We start from the raw sequence: 22,596 nt of genomic DNA, 5'->3' as shown, positions 1-22,596 counted from the left end.
TATCTTTCACTCACAACAATTTCTTCATGAGTTTAAAAAATACTTGTTATTTATACTTTATTTTCCCCGTATAATCATGGTTTGTTTGGTATATTCATTTCAAAGTTGATGATATTCTAAAATTCCATGAAGTTTCGCAGATACAATGGATCTGTATGCCAGAAGCACATAATGAATCAAGAAATTATATTTACATCTGAAACTTATATCTGGTATACCATCATATATTACTATAATCCTGTTTTGTTTATGTAGTCATGAGTAATCTGATCATACTCAGGACTGATCTCTTTGCTGTTATCCAAAGACATATAATAATCGTCCAGGCTTTCATAAGCAGCTTCTGGAGATTCAGTGACCGTGACTTCGTTTACACTTGGTGTCGCACCGTTTCGCTTAGTGTTAGACATTTTAGCATTTTGCTTCCTGCAATACAAAAATATGCATTCTCATTATATTTTCCCGAAAGTTGTTTCAATCAATGAATGCAACAATATATATATATATATATATATATATATATTTGGCATGACTATGCATTAGTTACCGGTCATTTATACTAATATTTTATCAATGATTGTCACTTGCCAGTTTATATTAAAAATGGTAAATAAGCATTTCAATATTTACATCTAAATCATCATAATATAGTTTTAAGTTTGCAGTCATTACGGCTGTCTATTATTTTGCAGTGATGTTGGCAATCTGTGAATTTGCTTTTGACGTTGGGTTTTTATCACTTTGCAGGGATATTGGTTATCTGTCAATTTGAAGGGATGTTTGCTATCTAATAATTTAGAGGGATGTTTGCTATTTATCTTTTCTGAATTGACGCTGTGTATTTATCAGTTTGATGTGATGTTCACTATCTACCAATTTTCAGATAATTGGTTGCAGGAGTGTTGGGTATCCTATCGATCAGTTTGCAGTGATGTTCGATTGCTATCAATTTTCAGGGTTGTTGGCTATCTATCAATTTGCATTGACGTTGGGCATCTCAATAAATATACAGTGATGTTGGGTTTCTATATATTTGCATTGACGTTGGATATCTACCAATGTGAAAGTACTTTTGCTGTCTACCAACTTGCAGATGGTTGGTACGTATTATTTTGCAGGTATATTGGCTATCGATCAATTTGCGTTGTCGTTGGGCATCTATCGATTTGCAGTCTTGTTGGGTTTCTATCAATTTTCACTGACGTTGGCTATCTATCAATTTACATGTATGTTGACTATCAATTTGCATTGACATTGATCATCAATTTGCAGTGATGTTAGGTTTCTATCAATTCTCATTGACATTGGCTATCTATCAAATTGTAGTGATGTTTGGTATCTATAAAAGACGATGACTAGCACTTTTCAAATAATTAATATTAACGCTATCAAATAATTCATCACAAGAACTGTCCCAAAGTTTGCTACATTTCTCAAGTCAAATATTCTTCAAATTAATTTTACTTGATCATATTTATATTACTTTCACACTGTTGTAATTGTAATCAGAAGTAGAGATACTGGAGAAAATGAAGCATAACTCTTATGTTACCAATTCTACACATCAAAATTCTTTATTTCAGTCTTAGAAGGAGTTATGGAGTAAATAACATTTAATTAAAACCTAATTTGTCCTCAATAATAATATTATCTTTTCATTTGAATTCAACATAATAGCTGTATTTCAGGTCTCGCTACCGGCTGTATCTTAAGAGAATTTGGCGTAACCCAAATTACACGAAATATATTTTTTTCAAACATAATTTGAGGAATAACACATTATTCATAACATTTCTGGGTATATTTCGAGATAATAGAATATTCATCATGATATCGAAATATAATTTTCTCAATTGTGAATTTAAGAATGCGCTGTGAATAATGACACTTCGGAACGTTTCATTATAATTGTTTCTTCTCATAAATCTAGATGACATTCAATAACATAGGATATCATAAAGGATGAAAAAATTTAAGTTTTGAGCTTGAATTCAATTTTCAGCCTTAAAGGTTTTCAAGGTCACAGGGCAAACCTCAAAAAGGTTCTCTGATATTAATGCAACGAGCATTTTAATATGGGTGATCTAAACCTAAAAACTTTTGTGAAAAATTCCAAGAATGCACACGTGTTGAAATCGTATATCATGCATGTGGCAAGCATTATAACAATATTTAGTTGTATTTTATTGCAAATTATGGAAGCAATTTATTTTTTGCTACTTTCAAATAATTAACGTTCAGTTAATTGAATCTGGTCAGTGAATACCTTCTCCATGTGAAAATTCCAAGTACTAGGCAGACAATTAAGATAAGGAGCAACACTGGTAGGAGAGAAGCCAGAAGTGGGACATCCAGACTCGAATCTAAAATAAATAAATAAGCATATATATATATATATATATATATATATATATATATATATATATATATATATATATATATATATATATATATATATATATAAGGTATATATCTGTCTTGTTGCCTCTCTGTCTATCCACCGGTATCGCAACTTATGACATGAAGCCGTTTCAGCATTGAGCTGTTTATCTGCCAATTACGTGCATTCTTGGATTTCCATACATTTCGCAATTCAAATTTATGAGCAAAAATATTTAATTTCTCGGCGGCATTATGAAAATTGAAGAGGTATTTCTTTTTGTATATTCAGGCTGAGATATCTTTTAGATCAACCAGAAAGAAGCGCGTTTCATGACAGTATATTTTGTGCATCTCAAGAATATCTCACTCCTGGATTTACTTCCAGATGAGGTAGTCCACATAAATAAAAGTACTGTTATAGTTGGGCAACCAGACAGCATATTCAATTTGTATTACATGTTGACTTTTCGCAATGACTAAATCTTATGCATACCTGTATTGATACTTGACCTTTGCCCACGATCAAGTTAATGGTGTTCTTGACCAGTGACATTTATTTTGCAAACAACATAATACATAGCTAATATTTTTCTACCACTGAAGATTGAATATTCGGGTCATTATTAATAGTAAACATTTTACTTCAACTTGAGTTAAAGACACAGTCTTTGTTCTGACCTTAGCAACTTCTAAAATGTAAATTTCCTATTAAGTTGTCACATTATTTTCAGCAAATGGTCAAAAGAGGGGTATATAATCTTGTTTTAATTAGGATCAGTCATTCTTGCCTCAACATCCAAAACAGAATCAGTCTTATTGTTGTGTTCAGATTGCAATTTGGCTGGAAGATTTATTCAAATTGTTATTTACTTGGATTGCAAAATGCTTAATAATATTCTAGGTCAAAAAGTTGTGGAATTATTATGAATTCAGACAAATATATTTTGGATTGTATTATTGTGATACATCCAGAAATTGTTACAACATAGCCAGAATCCAGGTCATTGGAACATTAATACGTTCGAGACAACAGGTATATCAGCAAAATCAATATCGACATTTATTTAAAATACCCCTGAAATTCATTTGGAGCTTCACACATTTCATTTAGCACATTTTGGACTATTTGGGATTTAATGCACAATACTTTAAGAGTTATTATTAAAGTTTCATTCTGTATTCCAGGAAAATAAGTTATTTGTTGGATTTTACAAAAGTCCTTGGTTTTTCCTCATGCTTTTTACATAGTTTAGGACAAAAATGTTATAACAACTCAATGAGTTTCTGATCGATGACTGTAGCTTGTGTTGATAACATAGGCTTGAAAGTCTTTAGGTTTAGGATGACGAAGTGCATCTTTAGCACACCACATGATTTCAAGAAGGTGTACGTGAACTGTGAATTATAATTTAAATGAAGTTTCCATGTTCGATTCTTTTTCTTTTGTGGTTTCACAGGTAATGATAAGTCATCAATTCAAACCTGATATTTTACTTAAAAATAGTCTGTCAAATAAGTCGATAAACAACGGTTGTCTCCGTATTCTGTTGCAAGAGAGATTCGATATGTTTAGTCTCCAGAGAAGTCAATGGGTGTATGGAATGATCAAGTTTTTACGCCACTTTCGGAAAGATTTCTCTTTTGAGATGACGGTCCTAGCCACTTCCAGATATTATTACAACTTTTCTTCTGGACTCATCATATATTTATCGTATTGTTTCTGACTAGTATGATTAAATTTATCTAGTTGTAATTTGTTCAACTAGGTCCTGAGCAAAACAGGACACTAAATGCGATTCTTGTTCTGGACATCTTGAAATCATGACCGTATCTTCGTCTTGGTCTTCTTCTATATCGCTCAAACACATTATTATCTCCTTAGGCTTTTCGTGTCCCATTTTTTCTAATTGTATATAATCAAATCTCTCAAACTGTTGATTTCCAGGGTATTGTCAAATTCTACATAGCAGACGAAATTTACTGTGTTGGCTAGAGCAACTGCAATTCAAGGTCCACACCGAGATGGGCTGATTTTATAGGATATAAAAATACTTTGTCACTGCCATGATCTGGAGGGAAATGAAATCCCAACAATCCAAATCCTCCTGCAAAAATCATCATGCAAAACACCGTGGCTGATGTTGGTTAACTAACTGTCTTGTGGGCTTCACACTGTATCAAGTATAATCTCAAGTAATTTTTCTAGGAAAACATAGTTTTAAAACGTCTGGTACACATTGTTTGGTTATCTCGAGTGACTTTGACGATGCTTTTGTACCCGTTAGCATTCGCCAGGAAATGGAATACAGTGCTACGTTGATTTAGTCTCAGGCGAACATACACACTGCAGGGCCGGTTGAGGTCAGGTTTTTTCTTTTCTCAAACGTTTCGAAAGGGCCTTCACGTTCCTCGAAATGGCACAAAGCAAAAATGACGAAGGTATATGTGTATATTTATTCAAAGTGTGCATAAGACCTAAAAAACATCTGCGCAAGAATAAAACGATTGTCAAATGTCAGATTTTTGTAGCCTCGTCCTTGCTGTGGTGTAGAGGATTTGGCAATGACTTGGCCAGATATGTGAAGCGAATTTATTGGGGTGACTCGCAAATGAGAATATCTCTTTTGTGCATCTGTTCTTTTTATTTCAGGATACCAGCGGTGATGCGAGTGGTTTGACCTTCGTTGATATTCAGGGCTTGAATGAAATATTACTGCCATAGCAACTTCCCAATGACTTTGGTGATCCAAATGTATGTCATAAGGTAATTTAACTGTTAAACAGCACAAAGTGTTGTTTGGGAGACATTCATAGAACTGTCACTTAGTAGGATTAAATAAAACTGGCAATTATAGCTCGATCGCTATGATTTCCGTCGAGTCACTCAATGTCAAAAGAAGGTGATTTTCCATATGTTTCAATATAGTTTTTCTATAGTTTCGACTAGAAGAATGGTGACTGGTGTTGTCTGCATGGCTACCGTTGTTGTTAGTAGCCGTTCTAGTTTTCAAGGAAGGATTGGAAAGAAGATAACCAATACAACTGCTGAGCAGAGTTGTCGACAAGTGGTCGTCTCCTTGCTACAAGTTGAAGTTGACAACGGCTGCTCTGAGTACACAATACACCACAAAAATTCGGCAGAAAAAGACGAATTGAGTTTAAAGCACACGTTCTCCACACCACACACACACAGATTGTTTTTGTGGTTCTTGAAGAGAGAAACTCTGCAAAGGAGAGACAGTTGCGTGTTTTACGGCATGATGGTTACTTCTTAAAATCGATAACTTGTGAAGCGGCAATCCAAGCATCAAAACTAAGTGGAAATCCCTTGCAACGGACGTTCACTTCTTCGAGTCGATGGTTGCCTACTTTTCGTGCTTTTTGATTGGAAATGCTTCAGATTTCGTGCACGTAGTCTTTTTGTTCGGTCATTCTTTATCACTCATGCGAGTAAAATATTCATTTTAACACCCCTTTTCACCCACCATATTTCATGTCGTTCATTTGTAACCTTGGTCAATTGTGCGCTTTGGTTTTTAAATGCGAACACAATTGCCAGTCTTTATGTTTCCTCTTTTGGGTTGCTTAGTGACATTCCAAATAATCAATCAAAAACCATCATTTCGCTTTCAGGGGGTCATTTCATCGTGTGCGCATCAGATGCTATGATGGTACGATTGGTTGCAAGCTTTGTCAAGACCTGGTAACACGTCGATGTACCCGAGAGTGTGCTGATGTGTAAACTATTTTAACATACGTTCTTTCAACGTGTACTGTTAAAACAAATTGGTACGAAATATCATACTAACGGTAATGTTGGGTTTTAAATTGATGAGTAAACACGCATGAAGTATTTGAGTGGCATAATTAGCTAAAGTATTCCCAGCTGTATGGCTTACACATACTTTGGACTATTACAAAATAATGGCCATTGAAACTGATGGTGGGATGTGCATTACTTTGGTGAAAAATGTTTGAGTAATGTAAATAATACTGGCATTATGATGATGTTCTTGTCGTGTGAACTAAAGTTTACCCCGTTTACTACTTCTTCGTAACACCACATGATACGATGAGGTAGACGATCAAACAAATATGATTTGTGTCCGATGAAGTGTTTAGCAACTTCAGTTTTACATGAACCGTTCAGCCTAGCAATCAACATATTAAAATGATGGCGAAGATATAAGGCATCCCAACTTTGGAGATCTAATTTTTCGTCAATCATTTTGAGAACAGAGGAGGAGAAGACAGAGGAGGATGCATCCATAATTAAAGTGTTGAGAATTCTGAGATTACCATCGACGTAAGACTTTTTATACATTTGAAACATATTTAATTTTTGTTCAAAAAGTGTAACCACAACAAAAAGAATTACGATTTAAAACACGAAAATATAAATTGCATTAATGTCTTTGTACATCGATGAGGCACAAATTAAAATGACCACAGCCTCATACAAACAAGTCAGTCTACAATATTTTTGACCGAGGTATGTCCATGAAATCCAAATACATGATCTAGTTGGGTTTTTTTTTGTTCTATGCAAGTCTTGTGGTCTCTAATTGTGCCGGTAATGCCATTGTTTCCACATTCTTTTCTATTTGGACAATGATTCGATCGTGGACATGTAAATTGTTTTCTTCTGTTTCCTTTGTTCTTGCTTAAGCCACTGTTTCTAACACTGTCTTTAATTTCATGCTCACTTCCTGCAGTAGGTTTAAGTTAACGTTTTTCCTTAGATTATTGATATACATTGTCTTTGACATAGTCAGCCAATTCTTGTATCCAAGCAATGAAGACAAGACCTATCCAGTCACGTTCATCTTTCCTATCGTAAATATGTTTTTGCAACTAACTGGCTATACACACTTTTTTGTAAGTATGAATCGTCGACAATGTTCGACAAATGTCTTCTTCGCACAAAGGTACGTAACTAACTTTGTAACTGTTCCAAAATCTTTGAAGACAATTTGTTTTTCGTGCACAGATGAAGCTTGTGTGGTCATATCTTTGCTACATGCACTGTTGATGAATAGTCCACAACTAACCTGCTGGGAAAGGTAATCCAAGACATGTAGACACTAACACGCAAACTACACGTCGTCCAAAATTCAGTGGAATTGTATTAGGTGGAAACAATTCTCGTATAATGGTTAGGTACTCTTCTAAGACCTGAAAACTGACTTCCTTCAAAGAAATTTGTTTCAGCACTGAGGTCAAATGCCATGGCATGGTAAGCTTTCCCTGTATTTGACGATGCGTTTTCTGTTTGTGGCAGTCTTTCCAAAGAATCAGTGAAAATAGTAATAGTGTAACGGCCAAGCTAGGTCCTGATAATACTATCTTGGAGTATCGCACCAGGGATGAGTATGCTTCTTATCAGCTGACTAAGGAGGGGGAGAATGGAGTAAACTCGAACTCTTGATTTCTTTTCAACCATAACACAAGATGATTCATTTATTAAGAAACAGCGAATAAAGTCAGTTCATGACCATGACAGTCTTGTTGTTTTTGTCCTAAGCCAAAATATTATCATTGTTTGAAGGTACTGTATGGTATATGATAATTTCATGCAAGGTCAGATACACATTAGCACTATGCTATTAGTTCATTATATTATTTCTTCTGATGAGTGAAGATTATATTAGGGTTACCATATGTGGATTTAGTTGCAATAAAGGTTACTACAGAAGAGAAACTATGATTTGATTGTAATTGTGAAATGTAAAAATCTGCAAGGAAAACACTTGCTTGACTTTACACCTCAACTATAGCGTAATACTTATTTGAAGTGAATTGGTATAAATGGAAGTAAATTGGCTGTCAAGTCGGTGAGGAAAACACTCACAGTGACTTAGACAACTAATAAATTATAAAATAGACACATAATTTATGTTTTATAGATTGCTAGAATAATCAAGTATTGTTGAATTGAATTTAGTATGTCAAGTCGGTGAGGAAAACACTCACAGTGACTTAGACAACTAGTAAATTATAAAATAGACAAATAACTTGTATTTTATAGATTGCTAGAATAATCAAGTATTGTTGAATTGAATTTAGTATGTCAAGTCGGTGAGGAAAACACTCAAATGACTTAGACAACTAATAAATTATAAAATAGACAAATAACTTGTGTTTTATAGATTGCTAGAATAATCAAGTATTGTTGAATTGAAGTTAGAATGTCAAGTCGGTGAGGAAAACACTCACAATGACTTAGACATTTTATTTCCCTAAGAATTTTGTTGGACCTATAATTTAAGAAAAAAAGGAATTATATATTTGTAGTGTAGCAGAACTTTTCTGTATGTCTTTAGCTTCATAAAACTAATTAAATAAAGAAAATAAATAAAGAAATGAATAAAAGTACTGGTCTGTGAGGACAACACTCACTTGACCATATAACTGAATTTCAAATAACAAATGATAAAACAATATCTATGTTGCTTGTAAAATAAATTAGAAATGACTAGAATTTGTATAAGTTGGAAGAGAGAAAGGAATTAAAAATAATAAAAAAATAACTTAAATAAAAATTGATTTGCACTTAAATAAACTTTATAAAAATATTTACTGTCCAAAATATTGCCTAAAGTTACATAATTCTCTAATAAACTAAACAAAACAAAATAAAAAAATATAAAAAAAATAAAACTCACAATAACTGTGATGTACCTAGTTTGATGGCTGCTAGCTGACTGAACTGAACTCTCTCAAGCAGCCCACAAAGCCTTATATACTCCTGACAAAACCCACAATACCCACAAAACCCACAATACCCACAAAACCCACAACACCCACAAAACCCACAACGCCCACAAAACCCACAATACCCACAAAGCCCACGAAACCCACAATCCTTGTTGGAATGTTCAAACCATCATGCGCTAGTATTGCATGTGTATATTTAGTTAATTTTCACAGTGATTATTTATGGAAATTACCAGCTGGATATTTTACACATTGCTACATTGCGAATGAATTGCCATAAAAATAGAAAAAGAAAAAAATTCAGTTTTGTATTTCACGGCACATACCTTGTTAGTCTGTCGCTATAGCAATGGTTCGGAAACAGTGTTATGCACTCTTACAATATTACCGAAGTAGACCGCATGAAAGGGTAGTCAACAATATATGTACCAAAGAAACAAAGAAGAGGAAAAACAAACTTAAATGCGATGACGTATACAAACGAAACCCCAGGGACTATAAACACATTGAGTATGTAGTGTACAGTCTTAAGCTGTTAACTAGAAATATCCATTAATCGAATTATCAAGGATGCCAGCCGCCGGCATGATACTCCCTATTTTCGCTATCACAAAAACACGTAGACTATACCAGCTATTAATCGACAAGTAAACAAAACAGAGGATCCTAGAAAATAGTAATGTCAACTCATTTGAGCAATTCACTGCTAATGCACAGATTTATAAAATCTATACCGAATTGGACGGCTTGTATGAATAGTGTTTACCGTATATATGCATGCATACCTCACTCCCTAAATGCAGGTTATTACAATAGTTTAAAGACTGAGAAATGATTTTGAGGTTGCATTATAACGAACCATCTCTAAATGCGTTCTTGCAACAAGGTCGTGTCGCATCGCTGATGTCGCAAAACACAGATGCATTCTAGTCCCAAGGAACAACATTGCACTGTAGTTCATTATCGATCTTGGAGTTTCACGTGAGCCCCTGACTCAGTTGCTGTGTCGAGTGTGTTCGTATAGGTGAAAGTGTACTGGCCTTATACTTCAAAAACTTGGAATTTATTGTGAGTCCCTCCCTTGGACGCTGAGTTAAATATTCTTCATCTTTTTCTATCGACGCTTGTATTCACAATGATGTGTTGGTCTTTGACCTTTCACCTTTTTATACTGGAGCCCTTGGTGTCGGTTTGGTAAAGTGCTGTGGTCAGGAAGCCACGCTCGTTTATAATATACAATTTAAAAGACTTTTCTAAAGTTCAACTGAAGATTTGGTGATTTTACAAACGTAGCATTGTGCGTGGATCGCCTCGTTTCACTAGCAAGTATTGACTTTATCCGGACTGTAGTTTTTCCAAGACACCAAAGTTCACCAAATGGCTCGATCGACAGATGAATGTCAGTCCTTTGAATTAGCAGTTGATATGGAAAATTCTCCCTGTAGGTCTCTGTATTGGTGTTCTACTTTTGGGGGCAGCCGTTAGAGATACTGACAGTGTCTTGTGGATGCTCGTCCCTACAGGCACCTAGACGATTTACTTCGATATTTGATTGATGACTATGACGGCGATGGATAGATATACAACTGTTGGTGTCAAAATAAAGGACTCGATCTCTTAAAAGTTCAAAAGCATCATACAATTTTAAACGGGCAGTGGGTGTCACGTACATACAATGATGATATTTCCAAACTCATTGGGGGGTGCAAACTCTGTTGCTTATTTGCAATATGCCAAGATTAGATCTTCATGGAAGATTTCCATGCGTTTCATAAATTTTCCTTTGGTGTCGACCAGTTGAAAGCATAGACTTGTATCTACTAAGTAATCCATCTTGAATAATATCGGGCGATGAAGCATTTTTCTTCACAAGCAACTTGACATGACTGTTGCAAACGATCATCTTCTTTCGTCCTTTTCCACATTTTCCAAAGTAATGATTTAAAACTATCTGTCTTTGTCTTCTGTAGTCTGACATGAAGATAGATAGCCACTAGATTGTTTTAGTGTGAGAAATTCATTGACGTAGCCTGAGAAAAGTCCTTTATTGGAGTCGTCGTCATTACGTTATTGTTCTGTGGTAGGAAAGTGCCAAATGTTGTATACTTTTAACGAGCGGTATCCACAATTCATAGCATGAATCAATTGGACACACACCAACGTTTCTGCTAAAACGCGTTTGCATCTTTGTTGGTGTTGATTGGTACACGTAATACATAACAGAAATATCAGTTTTCCCTGACAATAATATGGTAAACAGAATGGTACAAATGCATTGGAGGTAAGATTTTGTATTTGATCAACCCATCATTTTGACGATTGTGTTCCACATCGATGTGCTTTGTCAACATTGCAGAATCCTCAGTAGGAATCGAGCGTATTTGCATGCCAAAGGATACAAAACAACAACCATCAATGTATTCTGCTTCTTCTCCTTCGGATTTACCCACGTCGTAAAGCAAGCGTGTCGTATTGTTTAGTCGTCCAAATATATTTTCCCCTGGACTCAAAGACTCGACGGTAGCCTTGTCTATCTAACCTCAGGCGTCGTTTTTACGGTAGTAATAGCATCAAAATGCTCTCGATGATGATTCTCGTGAATGTACTTTCCATTTGGGAAATCGGGTCCTTGAAACAAGAGAGCTGCGTGAAGGACTTGATGGTATGTTTTCAACATTTAGCGATTTGCCAGGGCATCTTGATGTTTTTGCAATTCAGGAATGACTGGCACACGGTCCCTTATTGCAAAATAAGTGCTGCTTCTTTTAATAGCTGAGGCCAGACCGATTTTCTAATGTTCATCCATGCTCTTTTCAAATTCGAATATATCGTTCTTCACGGCATGCGTTCTCTGTTCCAAGGGCTAAGCACATCTATACATCTGAGTTGTGAATTTTGGATCCTACTGAGTTTGCTACTGCGATTATCGTCCACCGATAACACGTTTCTGCGTTGGCTTCCTCTCGGAAGTAAAGTGTAAAGTGAGGCTTTCTATCGGTCATGCTTAATTTGTCATTCGATTGTTAGACGTGTTGAATGTTTTCGATGATTTGGGCGGCTTTTAATTCTACCGGTTTACTGAACTGGATCCAAGAGACTTCAAACTGTCATGAGGGATGGAGAGTCTCTATAGATTATCCTTTTTAGCTTGGCATTGTCGTTTCAATGTTTCTAACATGGAATCCCACAAATTTGTAATTAAGTCTTCTACTTTCTCAGGTGGCACTTCAGACCTGAACTCTTTAAATTTTAGTGCATTTGTAAGCCTTGGTTAATAGTTTGTCTCTCTCAAATGCAATAATAATTATCAGGAGCTACTGAACAACTTATTTCCTGATGGATATGGACTCTCTTGGTCTTGTGGCAGAGATTGGGTGTTGGTTCAGTCTCAGTCATGTCATCTTCGAAAACATTATTATGCACTTGTGCTAACACTTCAGTTAGCATATGAGGCAATATCCTGATTCTAAAATTTGATTTGAATAAGTTTTACAGACACTGGCTCCTTACATATTGAGAAAGCGTCTTATCCTAAGAGTGTGTGTTTCATTCAGCCTTATAAGTGTGAAAAAGAAAATGGAGAGTCGAAACAGATTGTCAGAGATTTACCAAGAATATTTTGTACGATAACTGTAGATAAGACTACTTTCTCGAGAAATATTGAAGATATTTGCAATACCCGTCAAGAAAAAGGAAAAACGTGAATTTTCTCTCGTTTTTACTTTTTGTTGATAGATATAGCAATTATCTTGAATTTGCTATATTTAACTTTATTTTAGAATCAAGATGTCGCCTCATACGCTGAGATGATCTCAATACAAGGTTAAATATACTTGTCATCTTTTAAAGAAAAAAGACATTGGTCTTAAGAATGTCCCAAGGTAAAAGACACCCTAGCATTGTGTGTGATAGAATGTTGGTATTTATATGTAGAATGTTTGTATGTGTATATATGAAAGTGTGTCTATTTCATCCCCCTTGTTTTGCATCATACCCCATACTTGTGTCATCATATGTTTCTGTGTTTGTTTGAAAGTGTATGTATCAACAGTGACCTATGGATTGTATATATTGGGTTTGAATATTAATAAAAAACGAGTGTCATGAATATATTTAAAAAAACCAGATATTCAATTTTACAATTTTGAACATTCTAAATTTTAAACTGTCTATGTGAAACCGAGAACAGAGTCATGCCTAAAGGACGACATATGATATCTTAGAAAATAACAAACATTGATATATATTGCTCTATAGGTGGAATGAAAAAGGAAAGACAACATGGATACTTGCAAATTGACTGCTTAGCAAGAAATCAAGTCCAGAGAGACATTATAAAGGCAAAAGCTAAATATCTCTCTTCAAAAAATTGATGAAAATAAGCATAATCCGCAAACATTATGGCAGTAAGTAAAAGTTCTCGGTAACAGATCAAATCATATAGATTCTCCAAACGATATACTAAATATGAATGGTGCAGCTGTCATGACCCCTCTACGAAATAAGACTTCGCCAGAACAAAAATATACTTCAAACAACATTACATTGACAATAATTGTACCCAACGCTTTTTATCAAGTTACCCAACTCTTATGTTACGTGTTTAGGCTGGAATGAACAGTAACATAAGAAAGAGTGAAAACAACAAGCTTTCAAAAATATAAAAATTTATTTCCCTGGAAATATACTGTAAAAATAAAAAAATGAACTTGCGGTTTTAAGAATCATATCCAAAAATAATCCAAGAATAATCCACGAATATAATTTTAGAAGTCCTAATAATAAAATATTCAAATGATTTCAAGCTCAAGTCCCGATGAAGATTTCAAGATGGAAGACGATGCCGTATGCTGTAATCTGTAGTGTGCTGAAGTCTATAGTTCCTTGTAGAAACAAGAAATATCACTCTGGTTTTGGAAATCCGAATAAATATTTATAAAAGCTGTCTTTGTTCAAGAATTTCATATGAGCACACGTATATTCCAGGAACAAAAAGAATTAATCCTTTTGAATCTAAGTAATTGGAAACAGCTCTGAACGGCACAACACTTTCCAGTGTAAAGAAAAAAGCCCAACTGAGATTATTTATCTAAAAACAAAGGTTATATTGTATTCTAAAACGCAATTTCGAAAATCCCCAAGTTGCGATATCGAATAAAGAGGGTCACGTGTTCGTGTTCATATCACGACTAACATGACCCTGACGAAAACCAATTATTTTACTCTAAGAAATAAAATAATTTTTTTAAATACTTTTTAATCACGTAGTCCCTTCATGACCTTGAGAACAACCAATCATTTTGAAATAAAAATAAAACTTATTTACTTTGCTGCTACTAATTTTGAATCAAGGTTAGAATCCAGGTGAACACCTTAAATTTACTAAAACGAACAGTCAAGGTCAAACTATTTTCCAGAAAAAGCATCATCTCCAGTAAATAAATTTACATTACAACAGCATGTAGCAGCAGAGAGGGTGAACAGACCTTTTGCTGAAAAGTCGTTTTTGAAGAAGAAAAAAAGACCTCATACAAAAAAATAATTAAGGTCAATAACCTCAAACCAAAGCCTCTAACTTACCGAGAGTTTCTCTAATTGGGTTAGTTTATTTTGTTACTTTATCTTTGTCGTTCATGTTTTTTCTAAGTTTGTATGTGTGTTTTGTTTACCGGCCAGGCGTTTTATTGAGGTCGCACCCTCTCTGTTGCTATAAATATATGAGTAATTAAATCTTTATTAGATCAATAATGGCACCAGCTATGGAGTCTTATACACCTAGACTACCTCAAGACAGATTAGAAGCAATCAAACAATTTCTACCCGTTCGTGATTCTGTCAGACGAAAACTACAAGAACGTCAAGAATCTCAAGTTAAATTTGAAGAAGGTTCAGAAGAATTATTTAAGCCTGTTACAAAAGCAGTTGCAGAAGTTACTGAAAGTCTTCGTACAACGTTAGAACAATCTGATTGAGATACTGAAAAAATAGTAAGAAGAACTAAACAAAGAAAATAGATTTTACGAGATCTTCCAACTTAAATAGCTGCTGCTCAACCTCCCCCCATGGAGGAAGAAATACTTGAAGGTACTGGCAAACTTCGTACTGAAATAGCCGATGTAAAAAAAGATCTTGCACCTAAACCTAAAGTAAGGAAAGAAAATGTTTAATTAATTAAAAAAATTAACGAAGGTACTGTTGAAGATAAAGATTTTTCTCATGTTGCATTTAATAATTATTTTCGATGGTCTAAAATTTTAAAACCTAAGTATGCTAACATATTGCTAATAATTATTTTAAATGATTATATCGTGTGTATTATAACAAACCCCAGGCTAGAAGTGATGATGAAGTATATAATAAATACATTGACTACATAAATAAATTTTATTTGGAATCACAACTTGAACAACAAAAACTAAAACCTCACCAGCTAGGACCTTGTCATAAACTTCTTCCACCGCTGAGAACAAAAAGAATGACAACAAAATCAATCTCCCGGGTCACGAATTCCTCGGTCACAACAAAAACCACAACCTTCTCAACAAAAACTTAAAGACACTTTTACTGATGATCCTCCCGGCGCTACTGGAAGTGGTTTTTCTTTCCTGACTACACCTGAAGAAAGTGGTTTTATTGATTTTCCTAACAATGTTCTTTCTGACGTAGATTAGACATTCTGATTGGAGGAAAACGAGCTGTCAATAATTTGCCAGAAACCATTAATGAAATCTCTGATATTTGTCGAAGATTATTTACAGGCGCTATCATGGACATTAATGTGTATCGGTCTCTTATCGATTAAATTGTTGACGGTTACCACAGTGATTAAATAAATGAATAATAAACAAGATGATTATACATAATGCTCAACGTAGACCTGTAATGGTCAGAGTGATAAATTCGCCATTACCTACTTATAAAGCAACCTATGGACGAATTGAATTAAACGTTCAAGATACAAGAAGATATATCTTACGTGCTGAAGCATTTAATGAAGTGGAAGGTGAAATTATATAAACAGATGATACTGGATATCCAAATGATGTTAGAGTTGGTTTTGTTAATAACGGCATCATAGCGTTGTTTGATAGTTCTACGTATATTTTCGACAGAAGAGATATTGAATTAATTCAAAAGGAAGTTGTCGTTGCGACGATGATAATAGGTCTAGCAAGATAGTCAGATGAACATACAAGATCAACCGGTCCGTTAATTATGTTGACCAAAGACACTTCTGACCGCAAAGATAACAGACAGCATGATATAAGACGACCAAGAAACGATACCAACACTGCTGACGCTACGGTGTGTCCGGTGGTTCATGGTGCTAATCCAGAATTCAACTTAGGATTTACAACACGACGATCAGTGCTGAGAGATGTTCGTAGAAGATTTTCATGTGCTATTCGACTGTCACATATTTTTGGATTTTACAGAAATGTTAGAAAGGTTATTTTTCGAGCCAAGCATACAGTTGCGCTTGTGAGAAAGGCTACCGACGATGATGCAATCTGGCGACCTATAGGTGATGCAGCTAAAGTGGATGCCAGTAATGACTCCAACTAGTGCTGAAGAACAAAAGTTACTTTCTTCTATGGATCAGGGCGGTAAATCGATATTATCATGGTTAACAGTACCTACAGACAGTGTTCAAACTAACGTTAACGGTTTATTTACATGGCTTATAGCATCACTGAAAGGAGTTTCTGCACCGCGACATATATTTGTAGCTTTTCAGGATTTTGTGTGAGTAAATTCACAAACGCGTAGTCATATGACATTTGACAAACTTAGAGTTACTGAAGTTTCCTTAAGAACAAACGGACATATAAGAACCAGCTGAGGATATATTATTGAACTTTGATCAAAATCATGTATCACGTGCATATCATCGGTTAAAGACATTTATGGGACGTGATCAAATTACAGATACTGGTTTGCAAATATCGCAACTAGATTTTACAAATCTGTATCCGATTTATTACTTTTCACTGGAACATCGTGATTTATCTAGATCTGTCGTTGATATTCACTTTCGAGCTCTTGTGGGTTAATTATAGAGCAAATGCAGTTATACTCAGCGACAAATCAATGTTACTTGAAGGTGTTGGTGGACGAATGAGAGTTATTGATGCCTCAGTAGAAAACATGTAATTAAATCACTCACGATATTTATAATGTCATCTCATCATGTTAGTGTCAGTCTGACTCCTGGTCAAATTAAAAAGCTTCAATCAAGGTCAGCAAAGAACTGCGGAATAAAAATATCACTAAAACAATATCAGATCACAGGTGGTCAAAATAAATTATCGCTAACTGAACGTCAACATAAACATTTCAAAAGCGCCAAACAATCAAAAAGAGGCGTTAAACTCAATCTTTCTGCTGGTGCGGCCAAAGACTCATTTAAAACAGGCGGTATATTTCCTCTTCTTGCAGCTATACCAGCGTTAATAGCCGCTGCAGCTCCGGTTATGGCAAAAACAGCCGCACTCGGTGCTGTTGGAGCTGCTGATAAAATGGCGTTTGATAAAATAGTAGGAAAGGGATTTAAACAAGAGGACGTGGTCTGTATCATACAGGAACTCCTTATCGATACGGAAACACTTCGTTAATCTTTCTAATGTCAAATTGTGATTTACTTGATGCTGATAATAAACTAAAAATAAACAATTTCAGAAGTGTTTTATGCGCGATTAATTACCAAAACAACCAAATAATATTGAAACAGGTATCATTTATCTTGATGATAGTTCTGGTCATGGCACTCATTGGGTTGCATACGCGATTGATCCAAGTGGAATTGTTTATTTTGATTCGTATGGGTTGGTTCCCCCAAAAGAATTTATAAGTTACGTAAAATCAATAAAAACTCCAGTCTGGTATTCAACATTGCCAACACAGACAATAACCGATCCGCCAATATGCTGCCGTGAAGCAATTGCTGTACTCAACGCTATATCTTCATCAACATTATACAAGTAGCTGTTAATCGTTTTAAACAGATCTTAAAGTATAATGGTAGATAGTTACGGAAGATCTTCTTCTATCAAAGACAAGAAAAAAAATGATATCGATCTGTCATATTACGCGACTATAGATGAACTTACCGATAACTAGGAACCTCTTTGGAGTTGACCGAGATGAAGTTATCATTTTTCAGGATAAAGACGGTGTTTTAAAAACGAGTAATATTAAATGGAATGACATAATTCGTGGAGTTCTCGGTGCTACTACGGATAACATTCCAGTATTTACTGATGGAGGTAGAATCAGAGACTTAAAAATATCAATCGCAACTATTAGAAATGAAATTGCAAAAAGTGTTGCTAATCGTTTGCGATCTACCGGTGATATAATGACAGGTAGGCTCAGCATGAATAGAAATAGAATAGTTGTTTTATGGGATCCAACATCTCATGAAGATGCCGCAGCAAAAAAATATGTAGACAATAACTATGATACAGCAGATACTAAATTGACCATGCTGCGAGTTGAGTATGACGCTCACGTAAGTATGTTTTTAAATCTTCGTAGAAACTTTCAAAAACTGAATAAAATCGCAGATGATTTCTTTGGAAGTCCGCTCACTGCCGACGTAAAACTCGACGATGTTAAAACAGCTATGTCAGATATTGAAACGATTAAAAAACGATTAGGTGTTATCAGAGATCCTAAATCATTTTCAGAGGTAATTACAATAGCGCAGAGCAATATCGATGATATTAGGAAAAAAATCAAGAAGATGTTATAAGCGGAATTCCTGATATCGTTAAAAAATTGAACTGTTTAAATTCCCCACAAGGAGATTATCAACGTGGTATATACAATATCGTCTGAACAAGCATTATAGTCACCACTCAATAAAACCATTAAACATCGCGCTGAGGATACCGGTATATACAGGCTCTCAGTACTTGGTCTTGTAACATTTATAATATCTACACAATTTCACGGCGTTGTCCACTGACTCCGTCAGGTGGATCTCCTTGATCTATGTTAGTGATGTTAGATCAAAACGACAAGGAAACATATACTGTTGAACCGGAAAAAAAAGAACTCGGCTTGATTTAATATTGGTGTCTTGAAATAGTAGCTAAATTCACACCTAATTAAAATATAATGAGCATTCCGATTAACGTTCAACGTTTTAGATACAATCACGCACGCGAATTGCAGACAAAACTAATAAAATATCGTAGACGAGTATTCAGTAAAAGTAAAAAAATATCGCAGACTTGTAGTTGTCGTTGACATAATTGTTTTTCAGCGTCTGCTGTGATTGCTGGAACCGGTGTATTATTATCAACACCAGCAGTTGTAACAATTTGTGTTTCAGCTGTAACAACAATTGCTGGCCTTCTTAATATCATTGCCAAACGATATGCACGTGTACAAATGCAAAATTTCATGATTATATAATAAAATTACATACAGAGACGCTAGCATACTCCAAATTATCCTTGTTGTTATCAACAAGGCTTAGTGATGGAAAAATATCAGATTTTGAGTCCACGGAGATGATTAACATCTACAAGGAAGTAATGCCTGTGATAGAAAATCAGGATTTAAATAAGACTCTCAACTCTGAACGAATTACTACAAATTGTCGTTAATACAACTCCGTCAAAAACTACGATGATATCGGTAAGTTTAACTAATCCTGAATTTAATGTTAACTTTCCAACTGCAAATGAAATCGCACTGGCTCAATTACGAGTCTATTATAGCTGGCCAAATATCAGATGAAAATCATTCGGTGGATTGCAGGCGAATAATTCGCTTGTATTTGCAAATAAAAATAAAGATGATGGAACAACTGATTGGCAAGTTGTCAGAACTCCAAAAGGCCATTATCAAATCGAGAAAATCAATGATAAATTTCAACGGATAACAAATCTAGAACTGGAAGAGAATCTAAAATAGCTATAACAGATCAATAGCTGACTTTATCAGCTGCAATTGAAGTACATTCACAAGATTATGCTTATATAATAAAAGTACATACAGAGACGCTAGCATACTCCATATTATCCTAATTAGGTATTTATCAATCATCAAATTATCCAAATTAGATATTTATCAATCCGAAGTGTTGTATGATGGGAGAAAAAGCACCATAATATAAACGACCACCAGAACCAAAACGAGATGATTTTTCTACTAACGAAAATAAATTTATAACAACTCCAAAATATGAGAATGAATATATGTGGACCAGTGGTCGTGATTTACATAGATTCGTTGTAGATCTTAAATCTGGTAAATATTATGTTAATGAAAATATGATAAAATTAATAACTTATAAAATCAAAGGTGAACATCAGACTGTATTCACAACTCTACGTCAGTTCATTGACAAATCTATTCAAGAGTATCCTAATGACGAACAAAGAAACAAATAATTGAAACAATACAGCATTTAAATCAGGTTGTATCAGAAAATGAGACTATTAATTTAGATGCTGTTCATTCTACACTGCGGGAGGTACTTAGTGGTAGAGGAAAATTAATACATAAGAAACCAGTATTTCTTGCTTATTATAAAATAACTGAAGCAGAATTACCAGCGTTTATAATACTAAAAAAATCAGTCAGTGATCTTATCGATGAAAATTTCCTAAAATTGTTGAAGCATGGAAACAAATAGCCCCACAAAAAATATTCTCAAGCATAACAATGATCCATACGGTAGCGGAATACATATTTCACCAGTAATTGTAAATATAACTTCAACGATTGCAGTCAATATTGTATCTGATACAATTGATGGCAGGTATCAAACAGATCTTGAAAAATCTAGGCCGACCCAGCAAGGATATATTTTATATCCATTTACACCTCAAGTACCTCCTGGATATTTGATTGTGCAAGAGCCTATTAATCCAGTTTATCTACGTTTTCATAATCGTTATTATCAAAAATACATTTCAAACTTACTGACCAATCCAGACACTTAATTGATTTAAGAAATAAAAATATGAATATAAATCTCTACGTAAGATCTTAACTATTTCATGGGTATATTCAAATTATCGAAACAAATTTGTACAATAATAATTTCATAAACAAATATATTTGTAACAGAATTTTTTTTATTTCTCAGGTAGAATTAAAGTCAGAGAATAATTCACCACGACATTGCCGTAACTGTCATTTTCATCAATGACGTCAATAGTTTCGCTTTTAAAATCCCCTCTATTTTTACTTTCGTCACTACTTTCACTTTCCAAATCCCCTTTACTATTTTCATGTTCCCTATCTGACAAACGTTTTTAACTGCCTCATGCGCGTGTTAATAAGTTTTTCGTTTCGTATTTGTGAGCTAATTCTGATCTAAATTTTTCGACAACGCTTGAGAGAGATACGAATCTTTAACTTCCGTATATTTCACAGCAGCCAAAGATTGGAACATAGATTGTTGGATGAGCTTTATAAATTTGTACTCTGCTGGTAGTGTATACCTATCTTCAAATTTACGTGTTTGCAATGATTCAAAATCACAAATAATTTTTTCCGGATCAAGTTGAATTTTTATGCTGTATTTTTATAATTTTTTAATTACATAAATAATATCATTAATATTTTCGTAACTTATTATAATATATATATTTAGATCTTTATTGCGTTAAGCTATTTACTGCACTGCATATTTACATATTTATTGCATTAAGCTATTTACAGCACTATATACAATCTTAATTTTAAGGACGGCACAACACATATAGTAGCATATTTACAGCATTGTATTAAGCAATTTACCGCGTATATGGTATAACGGTACCAATTGCGCAAGTCCAGGTGGGCGGAGCTTAAGGTGTATGGAACATTGTATTCAGAATTAAAGAACAAAACTAGCTGTGATTGGTGCATTATGTAAGACTTGTACTTTCTGTTTGGCTTAAAAAAAAGTTGAGCCTCTTGGCAACATGTGAGTTTGTGTTAATTTCTATCTAGATCATATTTTGTATTTTTTATGATTTTTTTAAAATATGGTACACATGACTGAAAATGTGCTTGTTGTGACTAGATAACTCTTACCCCTGTCTAGTTCCAGTAGAGTTATCTCTCTTAAATGCAATGGAGTACCTGGTTATGTCATTGTCAAATTGACAATCTAGCATTGTTCTATATGACAGCGTGTGACATGCATGCCCAAGTAGGACAGAAAGTATATTTATTTCACAAAACATTAGCATTGAGGTATATGGAAAAACAATTGGTACCGTGATACCTAAAGGAAAGAATAGCCTCACAGTGTTTCCATAGAAACGCATACATGTGGGCGGCATTTATGAACTATACTAGTTTGATGTAGGAAAACAAATGTATGCTGAACACTTTTGGTCAAATATTGAAAGTTCTTTAAGAATAAAATGTATGAAATCTTTAGAAAATAGCACAAGATGGCTTTGGATGGGGACTTTTGATAACTATAGCTATGATAGATATAGACTTGTGTTACCTGATGCCTTTATGTATGTGCTGTTACCTCCT

The 22,596-nt window shown here is 34.5% G+C and overlaps 1 protein-coding gene across 1 annotated transcript in view; it reads right to left on the bottom strand.

The window, feature by feature from the left end:
* Window positions 1-230: 230 nt before the first annotated feature.
* Window positions 231-22,596, bottom strand: part of LOC149802315 (cadherin-23-like) — a 97,538-nt gene continuing 75,172 nt past the window's right edge. The window contains exons 12-13 of the mRNA XM_089951499.1: window positions 2,267-2,363; window positions 231-426 (exon numbers count right to left, since the gene is read on the bottom strand). Coding sequence (XP_089807625.1) covers window positions 231-426; window positions 2,267-2,363 — 293 coding nt within the window. The remainder of the gene's footprint in view (window positions 427-2,266; window positions 2,364-22,596) is intronic.

The sequence above is a fragment of the Sinohyriopsis cumingii genome, chromosome 3, assembly GCF_028554795.1.
Source record: "Sinohyriopsis cumingii isolate HCF-2022 chromosome 3, ASM2855479v2, whole genome shotgun sequence".
Lineage (NCBI taxonomy): Eukaryota > Metazoa > Mollusca > Bivalvia > Unionida > Unionidae > Sinohyriopsis > Sinohyriopsis cumingii.
The sequence above is the reverse complement of the archived record's forward strand: the minus strand, read 5'-3'. Positions and strand labels throughout refer to the sequence as shown.